The 19049-nt window shown below is 36.8% G+C and overlaps 2 protein-coding genes across 4 annotated transcripts in view; one reads left to right on the top strand and one right to left on the bottom strand.

Annotated features, from left to right (window-relative positions):
* Nucleotides 1-19049, top strand: part of LOC309641685 (uncharacterized protein) — a 406435-nt gene that overhangs the window by 131792 nt on the left and 255594 nt on the right. Inside the window, exon 4 of one of the 3 annotated variants that reach the window (XR_014252737.1) lies at nt 4406-5325. The exons of the other annotated variants lie outside the window; for them this stretch is intronic. The gene's annotated coding sequence lies outside the window, so the exon portion shown is untranslated. Of the gene's footprint in view, nt 1-4405; nt 5326-19049 lie in introns of those variants that run through there. 3 annotated transcript variants of the gene reach the window in all.
* The window catches only part of SLC15A5 (solute carrier family 15 member 5), a 109503-nt gene that overhangs the window by 32924 nt on the left and 57530 nt on the right, over nt 1-19049 (bottom strand). Inside the window, 3 exon segments of the mRNA XM_082421981.1 lie at nt 7772-7811; nt 7815-7850; nt 7852-7961. Coding sequence (XP_082278107.1) covers nt 7772-7811; nt 7815-7850; nt 7852-7961 — 186 coding nt within the window.

Below are 19049 nucleotides of genomic sequence, written 5' to 3'. Positions count from 1 at the left end.
AGGCCGCGATGGTGAGAGGCCCGCGCACCGCGATGAAGAGTGGTCCCCACTTGCTGCAACTAGAGAAAGCCCTCGCACAGAAACGAAGACTCAACACAGTCATAAATAAATAAATAAATAAATAAATAAATAAATAAAAGAACGTGAATTTCTTTAAAAAAAAAAAAAAGCAAACTGGGCTATTCATTTCAGTAACAGTCAAGTGGTCTTAGTTTGCATTCAATTTCCAATCAGTTTAAAAAAAAAAATACTGTGAAGAAGGGCTTCAAATATCCTCACCAGGAGGCCGTGGGTACCAGAGCTCTCTTGTGCAGTGCAAACCACCAGCAGGAGCCCGAGGCCAAGCTCGCAAGGTTTGTTCAGGAAGATCCAAAGGAGAGTACGAGGAAAATGCTGAAGAGGCTTTGGGAAGAAATGATTCATGGTTATAAAAAGGATGTGGCTTATGAACTTTCCTCTTTATAAATATGAGGAGACAAACAATGGGCAGAAAGACGAAGTAGGCCGATTTCTTTCACAGAAGAAGCAGAAACTCTACAAGCCCATTATTACTTTGCTAGTTAATTATTAATCCTGTGCTTTTCTCTTGCTAGAACTTCTGGTGCGGTATATAATTCATGAACACACTTTGCCAGCTCTCTCTGCTGGTGAATCTCTCTTTGGTGTCATTTTCATCGTTTTGAAAGTCTCCGGTTCCCTTTTATAGGACTTAGCACTTCAAGTCCTCCGATCTCCAATTCCAGGCGTCTACTTGCATGTTCTGATCTTTTTCGACTTTGGTGATCGTCAGCTTGATTTTTTAGGCTCCATGATACTTCTTTCGGCATGTTGTAGTATAGATATGATCAACAAGTTTGCCACTATTCTAAAATTCTCATTTTACTGTGAAGACACTGTAAAAAATATTCAGTGCACGGGAAAGCTGGTCTTCTTGCCAAAGAGAGCTGAAATGTGTCTCCAGGTGGAGGGTGATTAGTGTTTTGCAAAGACGCCCCATCACAGCATATGCAGAATATGCAAACTCTAGGGCCAGAACTGCCTTCCTGAGGCACCTGGTACTAGGGACTCGTTGCTGGAAATTTCTTTTACTCCAGTTGTTCTTAAACAGTTAAAATGTGTTTATTGCATTTGGTGAGGGGTTATTTTGAACATGTGGAGAAGCACCACAGACCTAGAAAATGGAACTTTATACTATTTCCATTTTCAGGTCATTTTTCCTTCCTCATCCCTAAAAAGCTTCAGCTTTGAATCTCATGTTACCCAGTTATATCACCTAATATTTCTCTTTTGTGCTGTCAGCCACCAATCTCTAAGACGTTTTCCTCTGTTTTTCAAAGTCATCAGCTCCCCTCTAATGGTCACGCTCTCCAGTTCCACTTCTGCCTTAATTCTCGGCAATTTTAACACACACATACATATAGATCATAATCCCAAACTTCCATCCTGCCATCTCTTGGTTTCCCAGTTCCTTGACCTCCTTTCCAATGTCCTTGTCCTCCACTTGACATCAGCCACTCACACCCATGGTCACACCCTGAATCTTGCACCCCAGACCAGGGTTGTTGAACTACAGTCAGGTAAGGTCCAGCCTGCCACCTATTTATAAATAAAGTTTTATTGGAACATAGCCACACCCATTCACTGTATATTGTCTCCGATTGCTTATACACCACAATGACAGAGTTGAGTAGTTGTAACAGAGAGTAGAGTGTAAAACCTAACCATTTACTATCTGACACTTTTAAGAAAAAGTTTGCCAACCCATGCCCCAGAGTAATACTTGTCACCACTCCATAATCCCAACTTTGTGCCTTCCCCTGACTACCACCTTCCATCTTCCCAGCTTACTCTTGACTACTCAACCACCGGAATGCTTGTCCTCCTTCAAGGCCTCCACTCCATTACTCCTTTTATTATTTTCACCCCTTTCATGCCCTTCATGTTCTCACTACTCTTTTTACTCAAGTTAAGTTCCACTGGATGAGTTAAGTTCAACTGTCAGAATCATATTCTTCCACATTCCCTCATTTCTTTGACTGTCTCTTGCTTTCTGGAAATTGATTGGCAAAACAATTCTTTATCTGCTGTCTCTGCGCCTATATCCGTGCAGTCTAATGTGGCTGGAGAAAACCTTATAACCCCGTTGACCAACCCGTTTTAAATTCCTGCCCACAAACCTCAAATGACCTCCTTATGCTCCGTGGTAACTTCTATATTATCTCCCTGGTTCCTTCACTCCCTGTTGTTCTAGACAACGACTACACGCCTTTCCCATCTCTTCCAACCCCCAAAATGTCCTCCTTCATCCTCAGCTCATGGCTTGGCATCCTACTTCACTAAAGATATCGAATCAGCTGGAAGAGAATTCCCGTAGAATCTCCACACCATATTTACATACCCGTGAGTTTCTGCATCCATACACTCTGCCTTCCAGACTGTTCCCATTGAGGAACTATGCTTGCTACTATCAAAGCCAAATTCTCAACTTGTATGTTCCTGACACCATCAACTTTCCTTCTCTGTTGAATCATCCCCACCAGAGTAATCTGTGATGCCATCATTTTTCTTCCTTAAAAGCAATACAAATAAAAAACCCTTTCTTAACCCCATTCCTTTGTCAGCTACTATTTCATTTCTCTGTTTCCCTTTGTAGCAAAGTTTTTCAAATGAATCGTCTCCAATTCCTCTTGTCCCGTTATCCCTTAAACTTATTCTGGTCAGGCTTTTGAACGTTCCCATTCTGGGCATACAAAAAGCTCTTGCCAAAATCACCCATAACCCACAGATTGTTTAATCCAATAGTCAATTCTCAGTCCTCAGCTTGTTTGATCCATCAGCAGCATTTGACACAGTTGATCATTCCCTCCTCCTGGATACCTTTTCTTCACTTGACTTCTAAGATGTTGCATTCTTGGTTTTCTTCTTTTCTCAGGTTCTTTTCTATCTCCTTTGCAAATTTCTCATCTTCTCCTGAATGCCTTCATAATGGAGTGCCTCAGGGCTCTCAGTTCTTGAATCCTCTTCTCTGTCTACACCGACTTCCTATGTACCCTGACTCCCTTGGTGATCTCAACTAGTCCCATTACTTTAAATACCACTGAAATGCTTATGACTGTCAAATTGCATCTGCCCCTACTTCAGTACCAAATCATAGGCTTGGATATCCAATGCCCTATTTGATATCTCTGTTTGAAAGCTCATCCTCAACATGTCCAACATGAAACTCGTGATCTTCTCCTCAAAGCTTGCTCCACCGGTAGCCTGTTATCTCTCCATAGATGTCAACTCCATCCTTCCAATTGCTCGGGTCAACAACTTTGATGTCATCGCTAACTCCCCTCTTTCTCTCTCACTCTAGTGGTCTGTCTTCAAATATGACTGAACTTTGACTATTTCTCACTACCTATACTGCTTCTTCCTGTTCTGAGACACTCATTTGTCTTCCTTAGATTATTACCTCCATGCATCTATCCTTTTCCTCACTATAGTATATTCTCTACAGCAGAGAGAGGGTTTTTTTTTTTTTTAAGTGTGAGTAATATCATGTCACTCCTTTCCCCCTGTCACTCAGAGCCCAAGTTGTAGTCTTTACAATGGCCACTTTGACTCATCTCTTACCAGTTTCTCTCTTCCTCATTCCTCCAACTGCATGAGACCCCTTGCACTTTCTTGCCGGACACACCTCCCATCTTTGCATTTACTGACTGCTTTTCCAGCAATGATGTTCTTTACATATATCCATGTGGATGACTCCCTCAACTCTTTCAAGTCTCTGCTCAAATGTCACCTCTCACTGGGGTCTATCCTGACCAATCTCTTAATGCTGCAACCTGCTCCCTCCCTACTTGGCATTTCTGATCCCCCTTTTCCTTTTCTATCTTTTCTTCTTTAGCACTCATCAACTTCTAACATGCTCTATGATTTATTTATTACATTTATTGTGTATTACCTTTCTCCCCTTGGTAGAATATAAGTTCTACAATGGCAGAAATATTTTCTTTCTTTTTTTAAAGCTGATGTGTCTTAAGTTCCTAGAGCAGTGTCAGGCATATTGTAGACACCCACACAGTATTATTTGAATAAACAAAAACAAGTTATGAGATAGCTGGGGTATACACTGCCATGATTAAGACATAATTTGAAGTGTTTTCTTTTTTTTTTTTTCTTGCAGATCATCTTCAATGTTCAACATGACTTTTAGTGGGGTAAAAAATGTCCACTGAAATTTGGGTATTGATCCAGTGTGCTTGCTTTCTCAGTGCTAACAATGTAGGACACTGTCAGTAATTTGAATAATATATTTTTATTATACTCAAATAGAAAAGGCTATAGAGTTCATTCATTCATTAGTTTATTCAATCAAAATATACTTATTTATCACCTACCATGTATGTGTACTTTTCAGGAGGGAAGAACACAGAAGAATACATAGATGAACAAGAAAGATCAGAATATGTACTTCAAGGCTGTACATGCTCATGGTGAGAGGCAGGCAATAAACATACACTTATAAATAAGAAAATTTTTGATTCTCACAAGTGTTATTTTAAAAAAATGGAACAGGGTAATGGACTGGAAAATGATGGGATGACCAGGGAATCCTCTCTGACGAGATGATCTTTGAGAAAACTCAATAATGAGGAGAAGCCAGCTGCTTGAAGAGGAAAGAAAAGAGATTCTAGACAGAGAGAAGCAGTTCAAAGGCCTTGGGGCAAAAATAAGTTTGACACCTTAGAAACACAGAATGAAGATCATCAAATTTCTAGTGAAGCGGTCAGGGGAAAGAATGTTATAGAATGTGATTGGAGCAGTACACGGAGGCTGAATCATGTGGAGTCTTACTCACCATTTAAGGAATTTATCTCCAAATTCCTATTGTGGAATTTTAAGCAGGGGAACGATAGGACTGATGTTTTAGAAAGAGCAGGATAGCTGTTAAGAGAATGGGCTCGGGCAGGAGAGGAAGCAGGGAGACAAGTTAGGAGGCTCAGAAAGAATTGGGATTAGAGGACTTCCCTGGCGGTCCAGTGGTTAAGACTCCATGCTCCCAATGCAGGGGGGATGGGTTCAATCCCTGGTTGGGGAAGAACTTGCATGCCTCGTAGCGTGGCCAAAAAAAAAAAAAAAAAGAATTGGGATTAGAGAACAGGTGGATAGCAAAGGAGATAGTGAGACAGAGCCAGATTGATTTGTCATTTTTTCATGTTTTAAAATTTTATTTTTAGTAAAGTACAGTTGATTTACAATGTTGTATTAATTTCTGCCGTACAGCAAAGTTTATTCAGTTATACATATAAAGACATTTTTTAATGGTTTTTTTTCCATTATGGTTTATCTCAGGATATTGAATATAGTTGCCTGTGCTATACAGTAGGACCTTGTTGTGTATCCATCCTATATGTAATAATTTGTATCTGCTAACCCCAAACTTCCAGTCCGTCCCTCCCCCACCCCCTCCCCCCCGGCAACCACAAATCTGTTCTCTAGGTGTCTGAGTCTGTTTGTGTTTCATAGATCAATTCATTTGGAGACAGGGCCAGATTTAGATTATATTTCAGAGTAAAGACAAAGACTTGCTGTTGGATTGGAGGTGAGAAGTAAGGAGAAGAAAGGGACCCAGGATGACTGGTGAGAAAGACACGATTCTGCTCACTTTCCCAGGTCTCCTGGTGCTCACATTGTGGAAGGTGTGGTAGAAAGAGTTATAAGCCGGACATCTGTGCTTGAGCCCTGAGTCTTGGACTATTAATTTATGTGAAAGATAGTAACAATAATAGCACACGTTACTGCTGCTAATACTGAGTGCTGTCTATATATTCGACACTCTGCTTTTTTCCTCTATGTGAAATATTTCACTTGGTCCTTACAATATCCCTTCCCCATTTTATAGATGATGAGAAAGGCTCAGAAATGCAGAATAGTTTTTTCAAGGTCACACAACCAGTCAGTGGCTGAAGTGGGTTTGAATTCAGATCTGCCTGACTTTAAGACCATAGATATTAACAGCTATGCTGTACTGCCTTCCAGAAGAATGATTCTTGATTTTACAGTTCAAAACACCCTTTCACATTTTATGTCATTTAATTCTCAAGAAGTAGGCTTCATTCCCATTGACTGTTACACTGATGCTGTGATATAAGGAAGAATTATAATTATTTCCATTTTAAAGATCTAAAAGGTGAAGCTTAGTGGTTAAATGAATTTTTAAGGTCACATATGTAGTAAGTGACAAAGCTGTAAATCAAAACAAAGTCTTCTGGTCCCTACCCCATGAGCTCTATAGAGGATAAGTCAGTTGACTTAGTTTGACCTCAGTTTCCAGATGGGTAAATCAGGGATGGGTGGACTAAATGATTTATACTATATGATCTGCCTTTTTAAGTCTATGGTTGTAAGTGCCTCTCTGGCTTTTGTGTGTTGAACCACAATTGCTTAGCTGGTTGGGGATTTCCTGACTGTGTTCACTCATCACCTTCATACATTACCTTTCTTCACATCTAGCCTATAAAATTCTGGCTGACTACTTCCAACAATTTTCTGGAAACATCAGGGAAGTCACAAATATTTGTGTGGTGGCATTCTTTTATACTTCTTTTGTATTCCTTGTAGTGTTAAACAAACAGTGATAGCCACATTTTAGAATCTCATAAAACCTTTTATTTCATGTGGAATGAAATGACTTAATATTATAAAAAACAAGTCTAACATATATATGACTACTCACACAAACAGTTTTATTTTGACTTTTTTCAAAGAACTGCCTTAGTATCATATATAAGTATGTGTATGTGTGCATGTATATATATAAAATATATATTTCTTTAAGGAATTTAAGAATAACTGAAGATAATAGAATCATTGAAGATTTTAAACAAGTGAAATGGTTAGAATTGTCATTTAGGATAATTACTCAAAAGGTTGTGAATTGAGTAGCTAGAATGGGAGAGATGTTAAAGGTAGGAAGAGTTAGGAAGTTATAAAGATAATCTTGGTAAAGTATAATTGGTGCTTGAGTTACAATTAGGATTCCCCGTACAGGGAACTATAAGGAAGATAGAAATATAGGATGCAGTAGATCACACTGATAAATACACACACACACATATTTCTGTGCAAGAAGTCACAGAAATATTTTGATGAATTTTAAAGTGGCTAGTTTAATTAATATCAGCCATCTAGATATGCCAGAAAACGCTTGATTTTTAATAAAGTTACTTTGAACCTGTCTTATGAAACACTAGTGATCCCACTTAATTTAGTGTAATTTAATTTAAAGACATTGAGTTGTCTGGAAAATTGACTCAAATTTTCATTGCATTTGCATGCTTATATACTCTCAAAGTACATTAGAAATGTCATTTTTGGACGGAGTATATATGTGGGTTTATCTATGAATGAGAGGGAACGGGGTGGGAAGAGGGAAGGGAGAAGAGGAGAGTTTGCATCTGCATATATCAGCTGTGTCTTCTAGATTTTAGCAAAGTTTTTTCCTCCTGTCGTGTATCTGACCAAATGATTACTGCCTTTAACCAGGTTAGTAAATCTTCTGTTCCATTCTATCTATATTCAGGTAGAATTAATCATAGTCTGTATGTAGTAAAGGAAGGAAGAGTAATTATACATTTTTTAAAAATGAGGGTGATGCATAGGCTTGTTCTGAAGCATTGCGGGAAATCTCCAGGGTGCGACTAGATCTCCAGCTGCTTGAGGTGATGTGTTCTGTGTGAAGACTCAGTATGTTCTAACAGGTGGTGAAAAAATTGTTACTCACAGGCTGGGTTGACCAGAGTTTCACCCACTCCAAGTAAAACTTATTGAAGAACCAGGTGGAAACAGGGCATGGAGGAAACAGGTGACATCTTTGCCTGAAAGAGGCTGCTCGATTGGATGGAAGTGCTTTCTGTGTATTTCAAAGAAGCCAGCTACCATCACAGACAATGCAGCAGAAAGATTGCCAGCAACTAAAGAAAAAGAATGAAAAAGAAAAAAAAATTTAAAAGAGCCCCCAAATCAATGTAATAGGCTATAGCATTTCTTACACGTGGACAGTAGAGGATGTATCCTCAACATCTGTTGTTTTTGCTGTTGTTCTGGGGATATCCAGATGCCAGCTAACTGTGTTGTGTGATTTTCCTGTGCTCAGGCTCTGGTCTCTCAGAAATGGCTACATTAGTTCCCTATTTCCTGACTTACTGGTTACACGGCCTCAGTTATTTAACCTCATTATCTGTTTCCTCAGCTCTAAGATGAGGTTAAAGACACTTACTTTGTAGGATGGCTATGAGATTTAAAGACAATATACAGTTATTATTGTAACGGTTCCTGGTAGCAATTAGTAGCAATTATTATTGAAGCTAAAGCAATGGTTCTGAACTTTTATCCTCAGATAAGTTTTATTATTCTGATAACTTTTTTAGATATATCTGAATCAAAAATGATTTGGGAAAATTTTAAATAAAATGATCTCTTTATAAGATTTTAATTGTTATTGAAACAGTTTTGAAATAACCTGTAAGCATTATCAGTCCTCAGTTTTCTGACATTTCTCTAATCTTTTCAGAAAAAGTAAAGCAGCTATTACAGAATTAAAGACTAGAAACTTTTGCTTAGGAAAAAAATATTAAAGGTGAATTAACTAGGAAACAAATATAAATGGAAGCAATTATTCAGATAGTGGTTCAACTTTTCTCTTTTACTTTTAAGGAATTATCTGGGAAATTTTGGTTGAAAATGAGTAGCGATTTTGTTACAATTTTGTTACAGTTTATATCTACTGCAACCATTCCATTTCTCAATTTATCATTCATATTACTGGACTTAATCCCATTGTTAGAGCAGAGGCAAACTTTAGCTTGATGGAATTTACTTGAAATTTAGAGATAGTCACCTTTTGCTAACTTGCATAAAATTTCAGATAAGGCAAAGCTTTCAATTCAGAAAAATCAATCTAATGTTTAAATAGCTTAGTGTTTGTTTTGGTTGATAGAGAAACTGGTAGGTAAATTTTTTGATTGTATCTCAGCATTTAAATGTATCCATAAAATCTGCTCTTTACTGAGACCTCAAGAAATAGAAGGTGTAAAAAAGGAGGTAATCTGAATAACAGAAAATTTGAGGAATTTAAAAATTTATTATTACTTTAAAGTAGGTTCCATGAAGGCCCATTCATAATGAAGTAGAGATTTTGGTTCTGTTAACAGTTCATATTTAAAAAAGGAATTTTAATATTATCTACCTTTAAGATAAAATTCATCACAGGATTTATCTAGATTACTTGGCACATTAAGACTCACCAGAAAGAGACCTAAAATGTCAATTCAATTTAATATTTACTCTGTTACTGCTATATGTAAAGGAGTTTGCTAGGGCAGTTGGGGGGTGTAAGATAAAAAATATTTGTTTTCAGTCATTGCAGACTCATATTCAATTCTATAAGAAGAATTTACTTCTAGCTGGAGAAGTGAGATAAATCATTTTATGCTTGAAAGAAAGAAGGGTTTCAATAGGAGGTGAAGGCAGTACAAATGGCCTGAGCAAAAACACAGAGTTGTGAGGGTGTCAGAAAAATTTTCAGAATGGTGAGAAACTCAAGTTATTTGGGAATCAGGGGAGAAGATAGATTGGGGTCAGATCATAAGAGGCACTTAATATATTTTTAGGAATTTGGAAATTACTCTGAAGATAATGGAACCATTGAAGATACTAGACACAAGTGAAATGATTAGAATTGGAATTTAGGGTGATTACGCTAAAGGCCATGTGTGCTGGTTGACAGAATGGGAGTGATATTGAAAGTAGGAAGATAAGGAATTAAAAAATAATCCTAATAAAGTATAAAGGAGTTTTGAGTTACAATCAGGGGTCCCACTTCTAGGAAATATAGATGGCAGAAACATAAGATGCAATAGATTCCACTGATAAAAACCATAGCAACTGAAGCAGGGATCAAGGAGGAAGCAGATGTCAATGTTGACTGTGAGTCTACGGGACTGGAGAGATGCTAGTAACAATAATAAAAATAAGACTCACAGTAGATATGGAGAAAATAAATTTGATTTTGGGTTGAGAGAGAGGTGCAAAGAGATAATCTAAAGAGAAGTGGTCAGAAAACAACCAAAAATGTGAGTTATAGGTCACATTGGTTGAGTCAAGAGAGGAAGATTTATGAAACCATCTACACAGAGTTGGAATTTAGGGTAAAGTGAAACTGAAAGATAATTGGGGAGAGAAAGAGAACGTCTAAGCAATGTCTCCATATTTGCATTTGGGGGCAAGAAAGAGAAGTAAAACCACTGAAAGAAAAGTCAGAAAGATAGGTCACTATACTTTGAAACAAACACAACATTGTAAATCAACTATACTTCAATGAAAAAAAAATTTTTTTAAATCACAAAAAAAGAAAGATAGTTCACATCTAAGGGAAGGTTTCAAAAAGGATACTCAAAACAGACCTTTTTATCTTTTCCCCTAATTCTTCTCCTTCATTCTTCTTCAACTCCTCCAGTACCTTCATGTACTCAGAGCAGAAATCTGGGGTCCCTTCTCTTTCCCCCAGCCTCTAAATATATTATTAAGTTCTCTGAAAATTATTTCCAGAATATATTGTGAATCAACCTGCTTCTCTCCATAGCCACTGCTATCATTCTAACCTAGGTTATTAACCTTTTTAACCAGACTGTATGCAATACCATATTAGCTGGTCTTTCTGTTCCCACTTTTGCCCATCTGTAACCTACTAAGCACCTAACAGTCGGTGATCTTAGATAAATGCAAATTCAATGTTACTCTTCTGCTTGACTTCCTTCTATAGATTTCCACACCCTTAGGATGAAATCCAAAATCCTTAACATGGCTTGTATGTTCTTGCCTGTGCTCATCCCTGCACTTCAACTGCTTGCTGCTTTCTCACCTCTGATCACATTTCAACCACATCCATCTTCTTTGTTTTTCTTGACCACCTTAAACTTTCTCAACTTAGAGCCCTTGCTTTGTTCTTCTCTCTGAAACATTTTCCCCTACTCTTCACCTGCCTATTTATCCTTCAGGTGTGCATTTCATAATCTAAATTAGACCCTGCCTGTTAATCTATCTATAATACCCATTTAATTCACCACACTTACCACAATCTGAATTTAAATAATTTTGGTGGGTCCATTTGTACCATGATTTTTTCAGTGACTTTACTGGAAGCTTCATGAAACTAAGAACCAAGTTTGTTTTTCTTACCAATTTCTTGCTACCAAGAAAAGTGCCCTGATTCACAGTAAGTAACATACATATATACATTCACACACAGATACATACGGATGCACATGTGAATAAATAAATGACCATACTGTTAAATATGTTGAGATATAGAGGATAATAAAACATGTGGCAAGTCAACTGTATTTTTAAATGGATTATTGGTTATCTTTTAATTCAACAGAACTCCTATGATGGAATCAGAAAGCAAGGACTTGAAGAATCAATGGGTAGTAAATATGTGTAAATGGTGTCATCCATTCTTTTAGGAAGTTTGGTGTGTAAGAAAGGAGAAAGCTAAATAAGTTGCTAGAGAAGTTAGCAGGATCACAGGGAGCTGTTTCATAAGACATGGAAGGCTTGACCATGTTTGTATGCAGAGGGAAGGAGCCACTGGGGGTGGGAAAAATTAAAGCTATAAAAGCAAGAAATAAATAATATAAAAATGTCCTGAAGTAAATGAGAGAGGAAAAAAGGATCATGGGACCAAAAAGTTTTATAGCAAGGAGAAAAAAGAATCATCCTTTAAAAGAAAAGAGAAAATGTATAGAATATTTAGAATACAGAGAATGTTGAGAACTAGAAAGGTGAATTCAAGGATATATATGTACCATATGACATTAAGATTGCAACTTAGAGGGGCCAATCACTTGCTAAGAGTAAGTGGATGAGGATGAAGTTGAGGGAATAGAGGGGAAATGTTTTCAATAACCACTGTTGATGGATTTAGCTGAAGATGGAATGTCTATGGCCTTAAAATTAAAGTTGGTGGTTGTGATTTGCAGCTTATATTAGTGAGCCTTTTTTGAGATGTAAGCTTAGGTTACTTAATCTTTTTTCTTTTTAATGTAGGTGTTTATCACTATAAACTTCCCTCTTACTACTGCTTTTACTGTGCCCCACAAGTTTTAGCATGTTGTGTTTTCCTTTTCATTTGTCTTGAGACACTTAAAATTCCCCTTTGATTTCTTCTTTGACCCAATGGTTTTCCAAGAGTGTGTTAATTTTCATATATTTGTGAGTGTTCCCATTTTCCTTGTGTTATTCTTTCTAGTTTTATTCCATTGTGGTAAAAAAGATACTTAGAATGATTTCAACCTTCTTAAATTTCACCTCTCAAGGAGCTAGAAAAAGAAGAGTAAACTAAGCCTAAAGTTAGCAGAAGAGAGAAATAATAAAGATTACAGCAGAAATAAATGAAATGGAGAATAGAATATTCAATAGAACAGATTGATAAAACTGAGTTGTTTTTTTCTTTTGAAAAGATAAACAAAATTGAAAAACCCTTAGCTAGACCAACCAAGAAAATAAGAGAAAAGACTCAATTAAATCAAATCAGATATGAAAGAGGAGATGTTACAACTGATATCACAGAAATATAAATGATCATAAGGCACTATTCTGAACAATTATACTCCAACAAAGTGGACAACCTAGAGGAAATGAATACATGTCTAGATAATAACAACTTACCAAGACTGACTCAAGAAGAAAATAGAAGGCCTTACAGATGAACCAGTTTGCAAGGCAGAAATAGAGACACAGATGTAGAGAACAAACATATGGACACCAAGGGGGGAAAGCGGTGGTGGTGCGATGAATTGGGAGATTGGGATTGACATATATACACTAATATGTATAAAATAGATGACTAATAAGAACCTGCTGTATAAAAAAAATAAAATAAAATTCAAAAAAAAAAAAAGCATTCTTTGCTCCTACTTCTAAATAGACATCCAGGCTTATTAATTCTTTTGATGCATATTGCTAAATTGCTCTAGAAAGGATTATACCATTTTGATATCCTGTCAGTACTGTTAGAGAGTGTATATTTATCTTCTTCATCACATTTAAATTGTCATCATTTTTAAAAGAAAAACTTGTTTTTTAATAAAATGCAATACTTTATTATAAATAAATTAGAAAACTATAGATTAAAAATAAAGAAGAAATAGAAGGCCTGAATAGACCAATATTAGTAAGGAGTAAGGTAATAAGAAACCTCCCAACAAAGAGAAGCCCAGGACCAGATGATTTCACTGGTAAACACTACCAAACATTTAAATCCTTCTTAAACTCTTACAAAAAATAGAAGAGGAAGGGTTACTCCCAAACTCATTTTATGAGTCCAGTATCACCACAGTACCAAAGCCAGATGAAGACACTACAAGAAAAACTGCAGGCCAATATCCCTGATGAATATGGATGAAAAACTCCTCAACAAAACGTTAACAAACCAAATTCAATAGCACATTAAAAGGATCATACACTGTGATTAAATAGAATTTATCTATCTATCTGGGATGCAAGGATAGTTCAACATCCATAAATAAATAAATGTGATACACCACATTAACAGAAAAATAAAAATCACATGATCATCTCGAAAGATGCAGAAAAGGCATTTGACAAAATTCCACGCCTTTTACGATAAAAACTATCAACAAAATAGGTATGGAAGGATTTTACCTCAATATAATAAAGACCATATAAGAAAAGCCCACTGCTAACATAATACTCAATGGTGAAAAACTGAAAGCTTTTTTTCTAAGATTTGGAACGAAGCAAGGATACCCACTCTGGCCACTTATATTCAACATATTCCTGGAAGCCCTATCCAGACCAATTATTCAAGAAGAAGAAATAAAAGACATCCAAAGTGGAAGGAAAGAAGTAAAATCATGCAGATGACATGACCATATATGTAGAAAATCCTAAAGAATTCACCCAAAAAATGTATTAGAACTAATAAACGAATTCAGAAAGGTTTCAGGATTCAAAACTAACATACAAAAATCACTGTGTTTCTATTCACTAACGCTACACTATCTGAAAAAGAAATTAAGAATATAATCCCATTTACAATAGCAACAAAAAGAATAAATACTTAGGAATGAAGTGGACAAAGATGGTGAAAGACTTGTACACTGAAAGTTCTAAAACACTGATTGAAGAAATTAAAGCATATATAAATAAATAGAAAGACATGACATACTCATGGATTGGAAGAACTAATATTGTTAAAATGTCCATATTATTTAAAGTGGTGTATAGATTCAATGCAATCTCTATTAAACCCCCAATGGCACTTTTTACAGACAGAAAAAAATAATTGTAAAATGCACATAGAGTCATGGAAGACCCTGAGAGCCAAAACAATTTTGAGCAAGAAGAACAGAGCTGAAGGCATCATACTTCCTAATTTCAAAATATATTACAAAGGTACAGTAATTAAGACAGTATGATACTGCATAAAGGCAGACATAAAGACCAATGAAACAGAATAGAGAGCCCAGAAATAAACTCACACATTTATTATCAACTGATCTTTGACAAAGGTGCCAAAAATACAATGGGGAAGGATAATATCTTCAAAAAGTAATGTTGGGTAAATTGGCTATCCTCATGCAAAAGAATGAAATTAGATCACTATCTTATACCATTCACAAAAATTAACCAAAAATGGATCAAAGATTCAATTGTTAAGACCTGCAACTGCAAAACTCCTAGAAGAAAACATAGGGTAAAAGCTTTGGTCTTGGCAATGCTTTCTTGGATATGACACCAAAAGCAGAAGCAACAAAAGCAAATATAGACAAGTGTGACATCAAACTAAAAAGCTTCTGCACACAAAGGAAATAATCAATAAAATGTAAAGGAAACCCACAGAATAGGTGCAAATGTTTGCAGGCCATATATCTGATAAAGAGAATTCCTACAACTCAGTAGCCAAAACAAACAAACAAAATAATCTGATTAAAAATGAGCAAAGGAACTGAATAGACACTTCTCCAAAGAAGACATACAGATGGTCAACAGGTATGTGAAAAGGTGTTCAACGTCACTAATCATGGACTTCCCTAGTGGTGCAGTGGTTAAGAATCCACCAGACAAGACAGGGGACACAGGTTCGATCTCTGGTCCGGGAAGATCCCACATGCCGCGAAGCAACTAAGCCCATGCACCACAACTACTGAGCCTGCACTCTAGAGCACACACGCAACTACTGAAGCCTGCATGCTCTAGGGCCCACATGCTGCAACTACTGAGCCCACGTGATGCAACTACTGAAGCCCTCACACCTAAAGCCCGTGCTCCACAACAAGAGAAGCCACTGCAATGAGAAGCCCACACACTGCAACGAAGAGTAGCCCCCACTTGCCACAACTAGAGAAAGCCCGCGTGCAGCAACGAAGACCCAACGCAGCCAAAAATAAATAAAAATTTTAAAAAACTCACTAATAATCATGGAAATGCTAATCAAAACCACAATGAGATATCACCTCACTCCTGTCAGAATGGCTATTATCAAAAAGACAAGAGATAATAAGGGTGGTAAGGATGTGGAGTGAAGAACTCTTATACACTCCTGGTGGGAATGTAAAATGGTGAGCCATTATGGAAAACAGTACGGAAGTTCCCTCAAAAAATTAAAAATAGAACTATTATATGATCCAGCAATCTGGGTATGTATCTAAAGGAACTGAAATCAGAATTTTGAAGAAATATCTCCATTTACATGTTCATTGCAGCATTAGTTACAATAGCCAAGACATGCAAACAACATAATGTCCATCAATGGATAAATAGATAAAGAAAAATGTGGCGTATACACACAATGGAGTATTATTCAGCCTTAAAACAGAAAGAAATCAAGCGATTTGTGACAACATGGATGAACTTGGAGAACATTTTGCTAAGTGGAGTAAGCCAGACATGGAAGGACAAATACTACATGATATCACTTTTATATGGAATATAAAATAATCAAGCTCATTGAAACAGAGAGTAGAATGGTAGTTGCCAGGGGCAGGAGGAGGGAGAAATGAGGAGGTATTCATCAAAGTATACAAAGTTTCTGTTATACTAGATGAATAAGTCCTAGAGATCTACCGTACAGCACAGTACCTATAGTTATATACTTAAAAAATTTGCTAAGAGGGTAGATCTTATGTTGTGTTCTTTTTTTTTTATAAATTTATTTATTTTATTTTTGGCTGCATTGGGTCTTTGTTGCTTGCACACAGACTTTCTCTAGTTGCGGTGAGCGGGGGCTACTCTTTCGTTGCAGTGCGCGGGCTTCTCACTGCGGTGGCTTCTCTTGTTGCAGAGCACGGGCTCTAGGCATGCAGACTTCAGTAGTTGCAGCACACAGGTTCAGTAGTTGTGGTTTGCGGGCTCTAGAGCACAGGCTCAGTAGTTGTGGTGCACGGGCTTAGTTGCTCTGCGGCATGTAGGATCTTCCTGGACCAAGGCTTGAACCCATGTCCCCTGCATTGGCAGGAGGATTCTTAACCACTGCACCACCAGGGAAGCCCTATGTTGTGTTCTTATCACACACAAAAAATTATAAACTATTTGTAGGTCAATCATACCTCAATAAAGGTTTACTGTTGTTGTTTTTTAAAGAGACTTATTGGATTATTTTAGGAGGGTTCAACAGCTGATCAATAGGAATTGACAAAAGAAATACAGAGAAAATGAAGGAGAGGAAATTATTTTTAAAAAATAACAGAACATTTCTCTGAATGAAAGAGTCCACCTGGTGAAGAGTACAGTGGTTGAAAAGACTTTCACCAGGGCACAATAATATGACATTTTGGAATATCATAGGTAGGGAGAAGAGTGTTCCAGTTAGGAAAAGAGGTCATAAACATAGGAATGAACATCAGAAGGGCACTGGGCTTCTCAATACTCATTCAAGTCCCTGATGACGATAGAGTGATGGTTTTAAAATTCTGAAGAAAGGTGATTTCAACCAATTAATCAAGTATGAGGGTAAAGAAGACTTTGTAGTCACATAAGTACTTGGAAATTTTACCTCCACATACCCTTTCTTAGAAAGCTGCTTAGAGATAAAGGGTAATAAAAGAGGGAGTAAACCAAGAAAGTGGAAGCGAGGTAAGCAAGAGACCTAACAGAGGCAAGCACCAGCAGCAGATCTAGAGTCGAGATAGAGAACAAAGATGTGGAAGTCTGCAAGATTTCCGGAAGAAAAGGGGCCATTAGTACATTACCCTATATGTGTTAGTACTGGGAAAAAGCTAGTGGTAACTGGTAGAGCAGTTTGCAAATTTAAGGAAACTTTTTAATTAAATAACTGGTGGGAATTTCCTGGCAGTTCAATGGTTAGGACTTCATGCTCTCACTGCCAAGGGCCCAGGTTCAATCCCTGGTCAGGGAACTAAGATCCCACAAGCTGTGTGGTGAGGTCAAGAAAAAAAATTGGGGAAAATCACCTACTTATTAAGTGCAGAAAAATAAATTCTTTCTTTGGTTTTGCAATGATATATATATGATTATTGTTTAAAAATATTTTATAATCATATTCTTTAGCAATATTAACTTAGACAAATAACACCTAAAATTTAAAAATGATTTACCTCTGGATATTATGACTGGATGTAGAGAAAGCAGGGGCCAGACACTGTTACTTATTGTTAAAAAACTTTCAGTACTATTTGTTTTCTGACCTACCACACTTCCCTGAATCTCAGATTAATTTAACTATATGAGGAAACGTTCTTATGTACCACTGAAAAAGGAAAAAATGCTGCCAATCTAGCATAATATGCAACCCAATTTCATACACACACACACACACACACACACACACACACACACACACAATTGACTGAATTGTGTTCCTTCAAAATTCATATGTTGAAGCCCTAACCCCCAAAGTGATTATTTGGAGACAGAGCCTTTAAAGAGGTAATTAAGGTTAAATGAGGTCATAAGCGTGGGGCCCTAAGGCAATATGACTGGTATCTTTGTAAGCAGAGGAAAAGATACCAAGTCTGTGCATACACAGAAGAAAGGAAGGGTGACAACACAGCAAGAAGGCAGGCCATCTGCAAGGCAAGGGGAGAGGCCTCAGGAGAAATTAAACCTGCCAACACATTAATCTTGGACTTCTAGCCTCCAGAACTGTAAATAAATTTCTGTTGTGAAAGCCACCTAGTTTATGGTATCTTGTTCTGATAGCACTAGCAAACTGATCACAGGTATGTTCAGATATTACATACAAATTAAATTGTTCAAATTGTGCAATTAAATTGTAGGCTAGTCCCATGAACTTTAAAGAAGGCGTTAAGGTAGATAGAAATAAGTTTTCAAAATTTCTTGGCTTTCTTGTTTCAGAATTTGAATTCTATGAGTATCTTCTATGATACCTCTCATTCTAACTAATTTAGTGTAAATCTAGATAAAAAATATCATGTCCACCCCCCCTTTTTTTTTTTTGGTTATCACCTGTCCTATGTAAAATGGCTTATATTGATATTTTATCCAGGAATGTTTATAGCATTAGAGACATTAGTTTAGACAAGAGATAAGCACATTTTGTAAAAGGCCAGTAATAAATATTTTAGTTTTTGTGGGACAAAAGGCAATATTTTGAAGATATGTAGGTACTTATGTTATAAGAGATAGAATAAATTTCTACAAATTTTTTATTGATGAAATTCAAAATAATAATTCTTTTTTGGGGGGATGCAATTTCACTTCATTGGTATGCAAAGTTATCATTTCTTATCAAATCAATTGCAAATGTTCATCTGTGAAAATAATTCTTAGTTTGCAAACAGTGCAAAAGCAAATCGTGGGCCAGATTTGGCCCATGAGTGTAGTGGTTTGGCCAAACCTTGGTTTAATCATCAGTTTTTATTGCCTACTGATGAATTTTAGCCCTGACTTGATGCGGAGTTGTGGCATTTTTACCTGGGCCTCTGTTTCCTGTACATAGACGTGGAATGTGAGAGAGAAGTCTCTTGGCCTCTTGCTCTGTCCTTGAAGCTCAAAGT

Source organism: Balaenoptera physalus (genome assembly GCF_965194825.1).
Source record: "Balaenoptera physalus genome assembly, chromosome: 13".
Classification (NCBI taxonomy): domain Eukaryota; kingdom Metazoa; phylum Chordata; class Mammalia; order Artiodactyla; family Balaenopteridae; genus Balaenoptera; species Balaenoptera physalus.
This window is presented reverse-complemented; position numbering and strand designations above follow the sequence as displayed.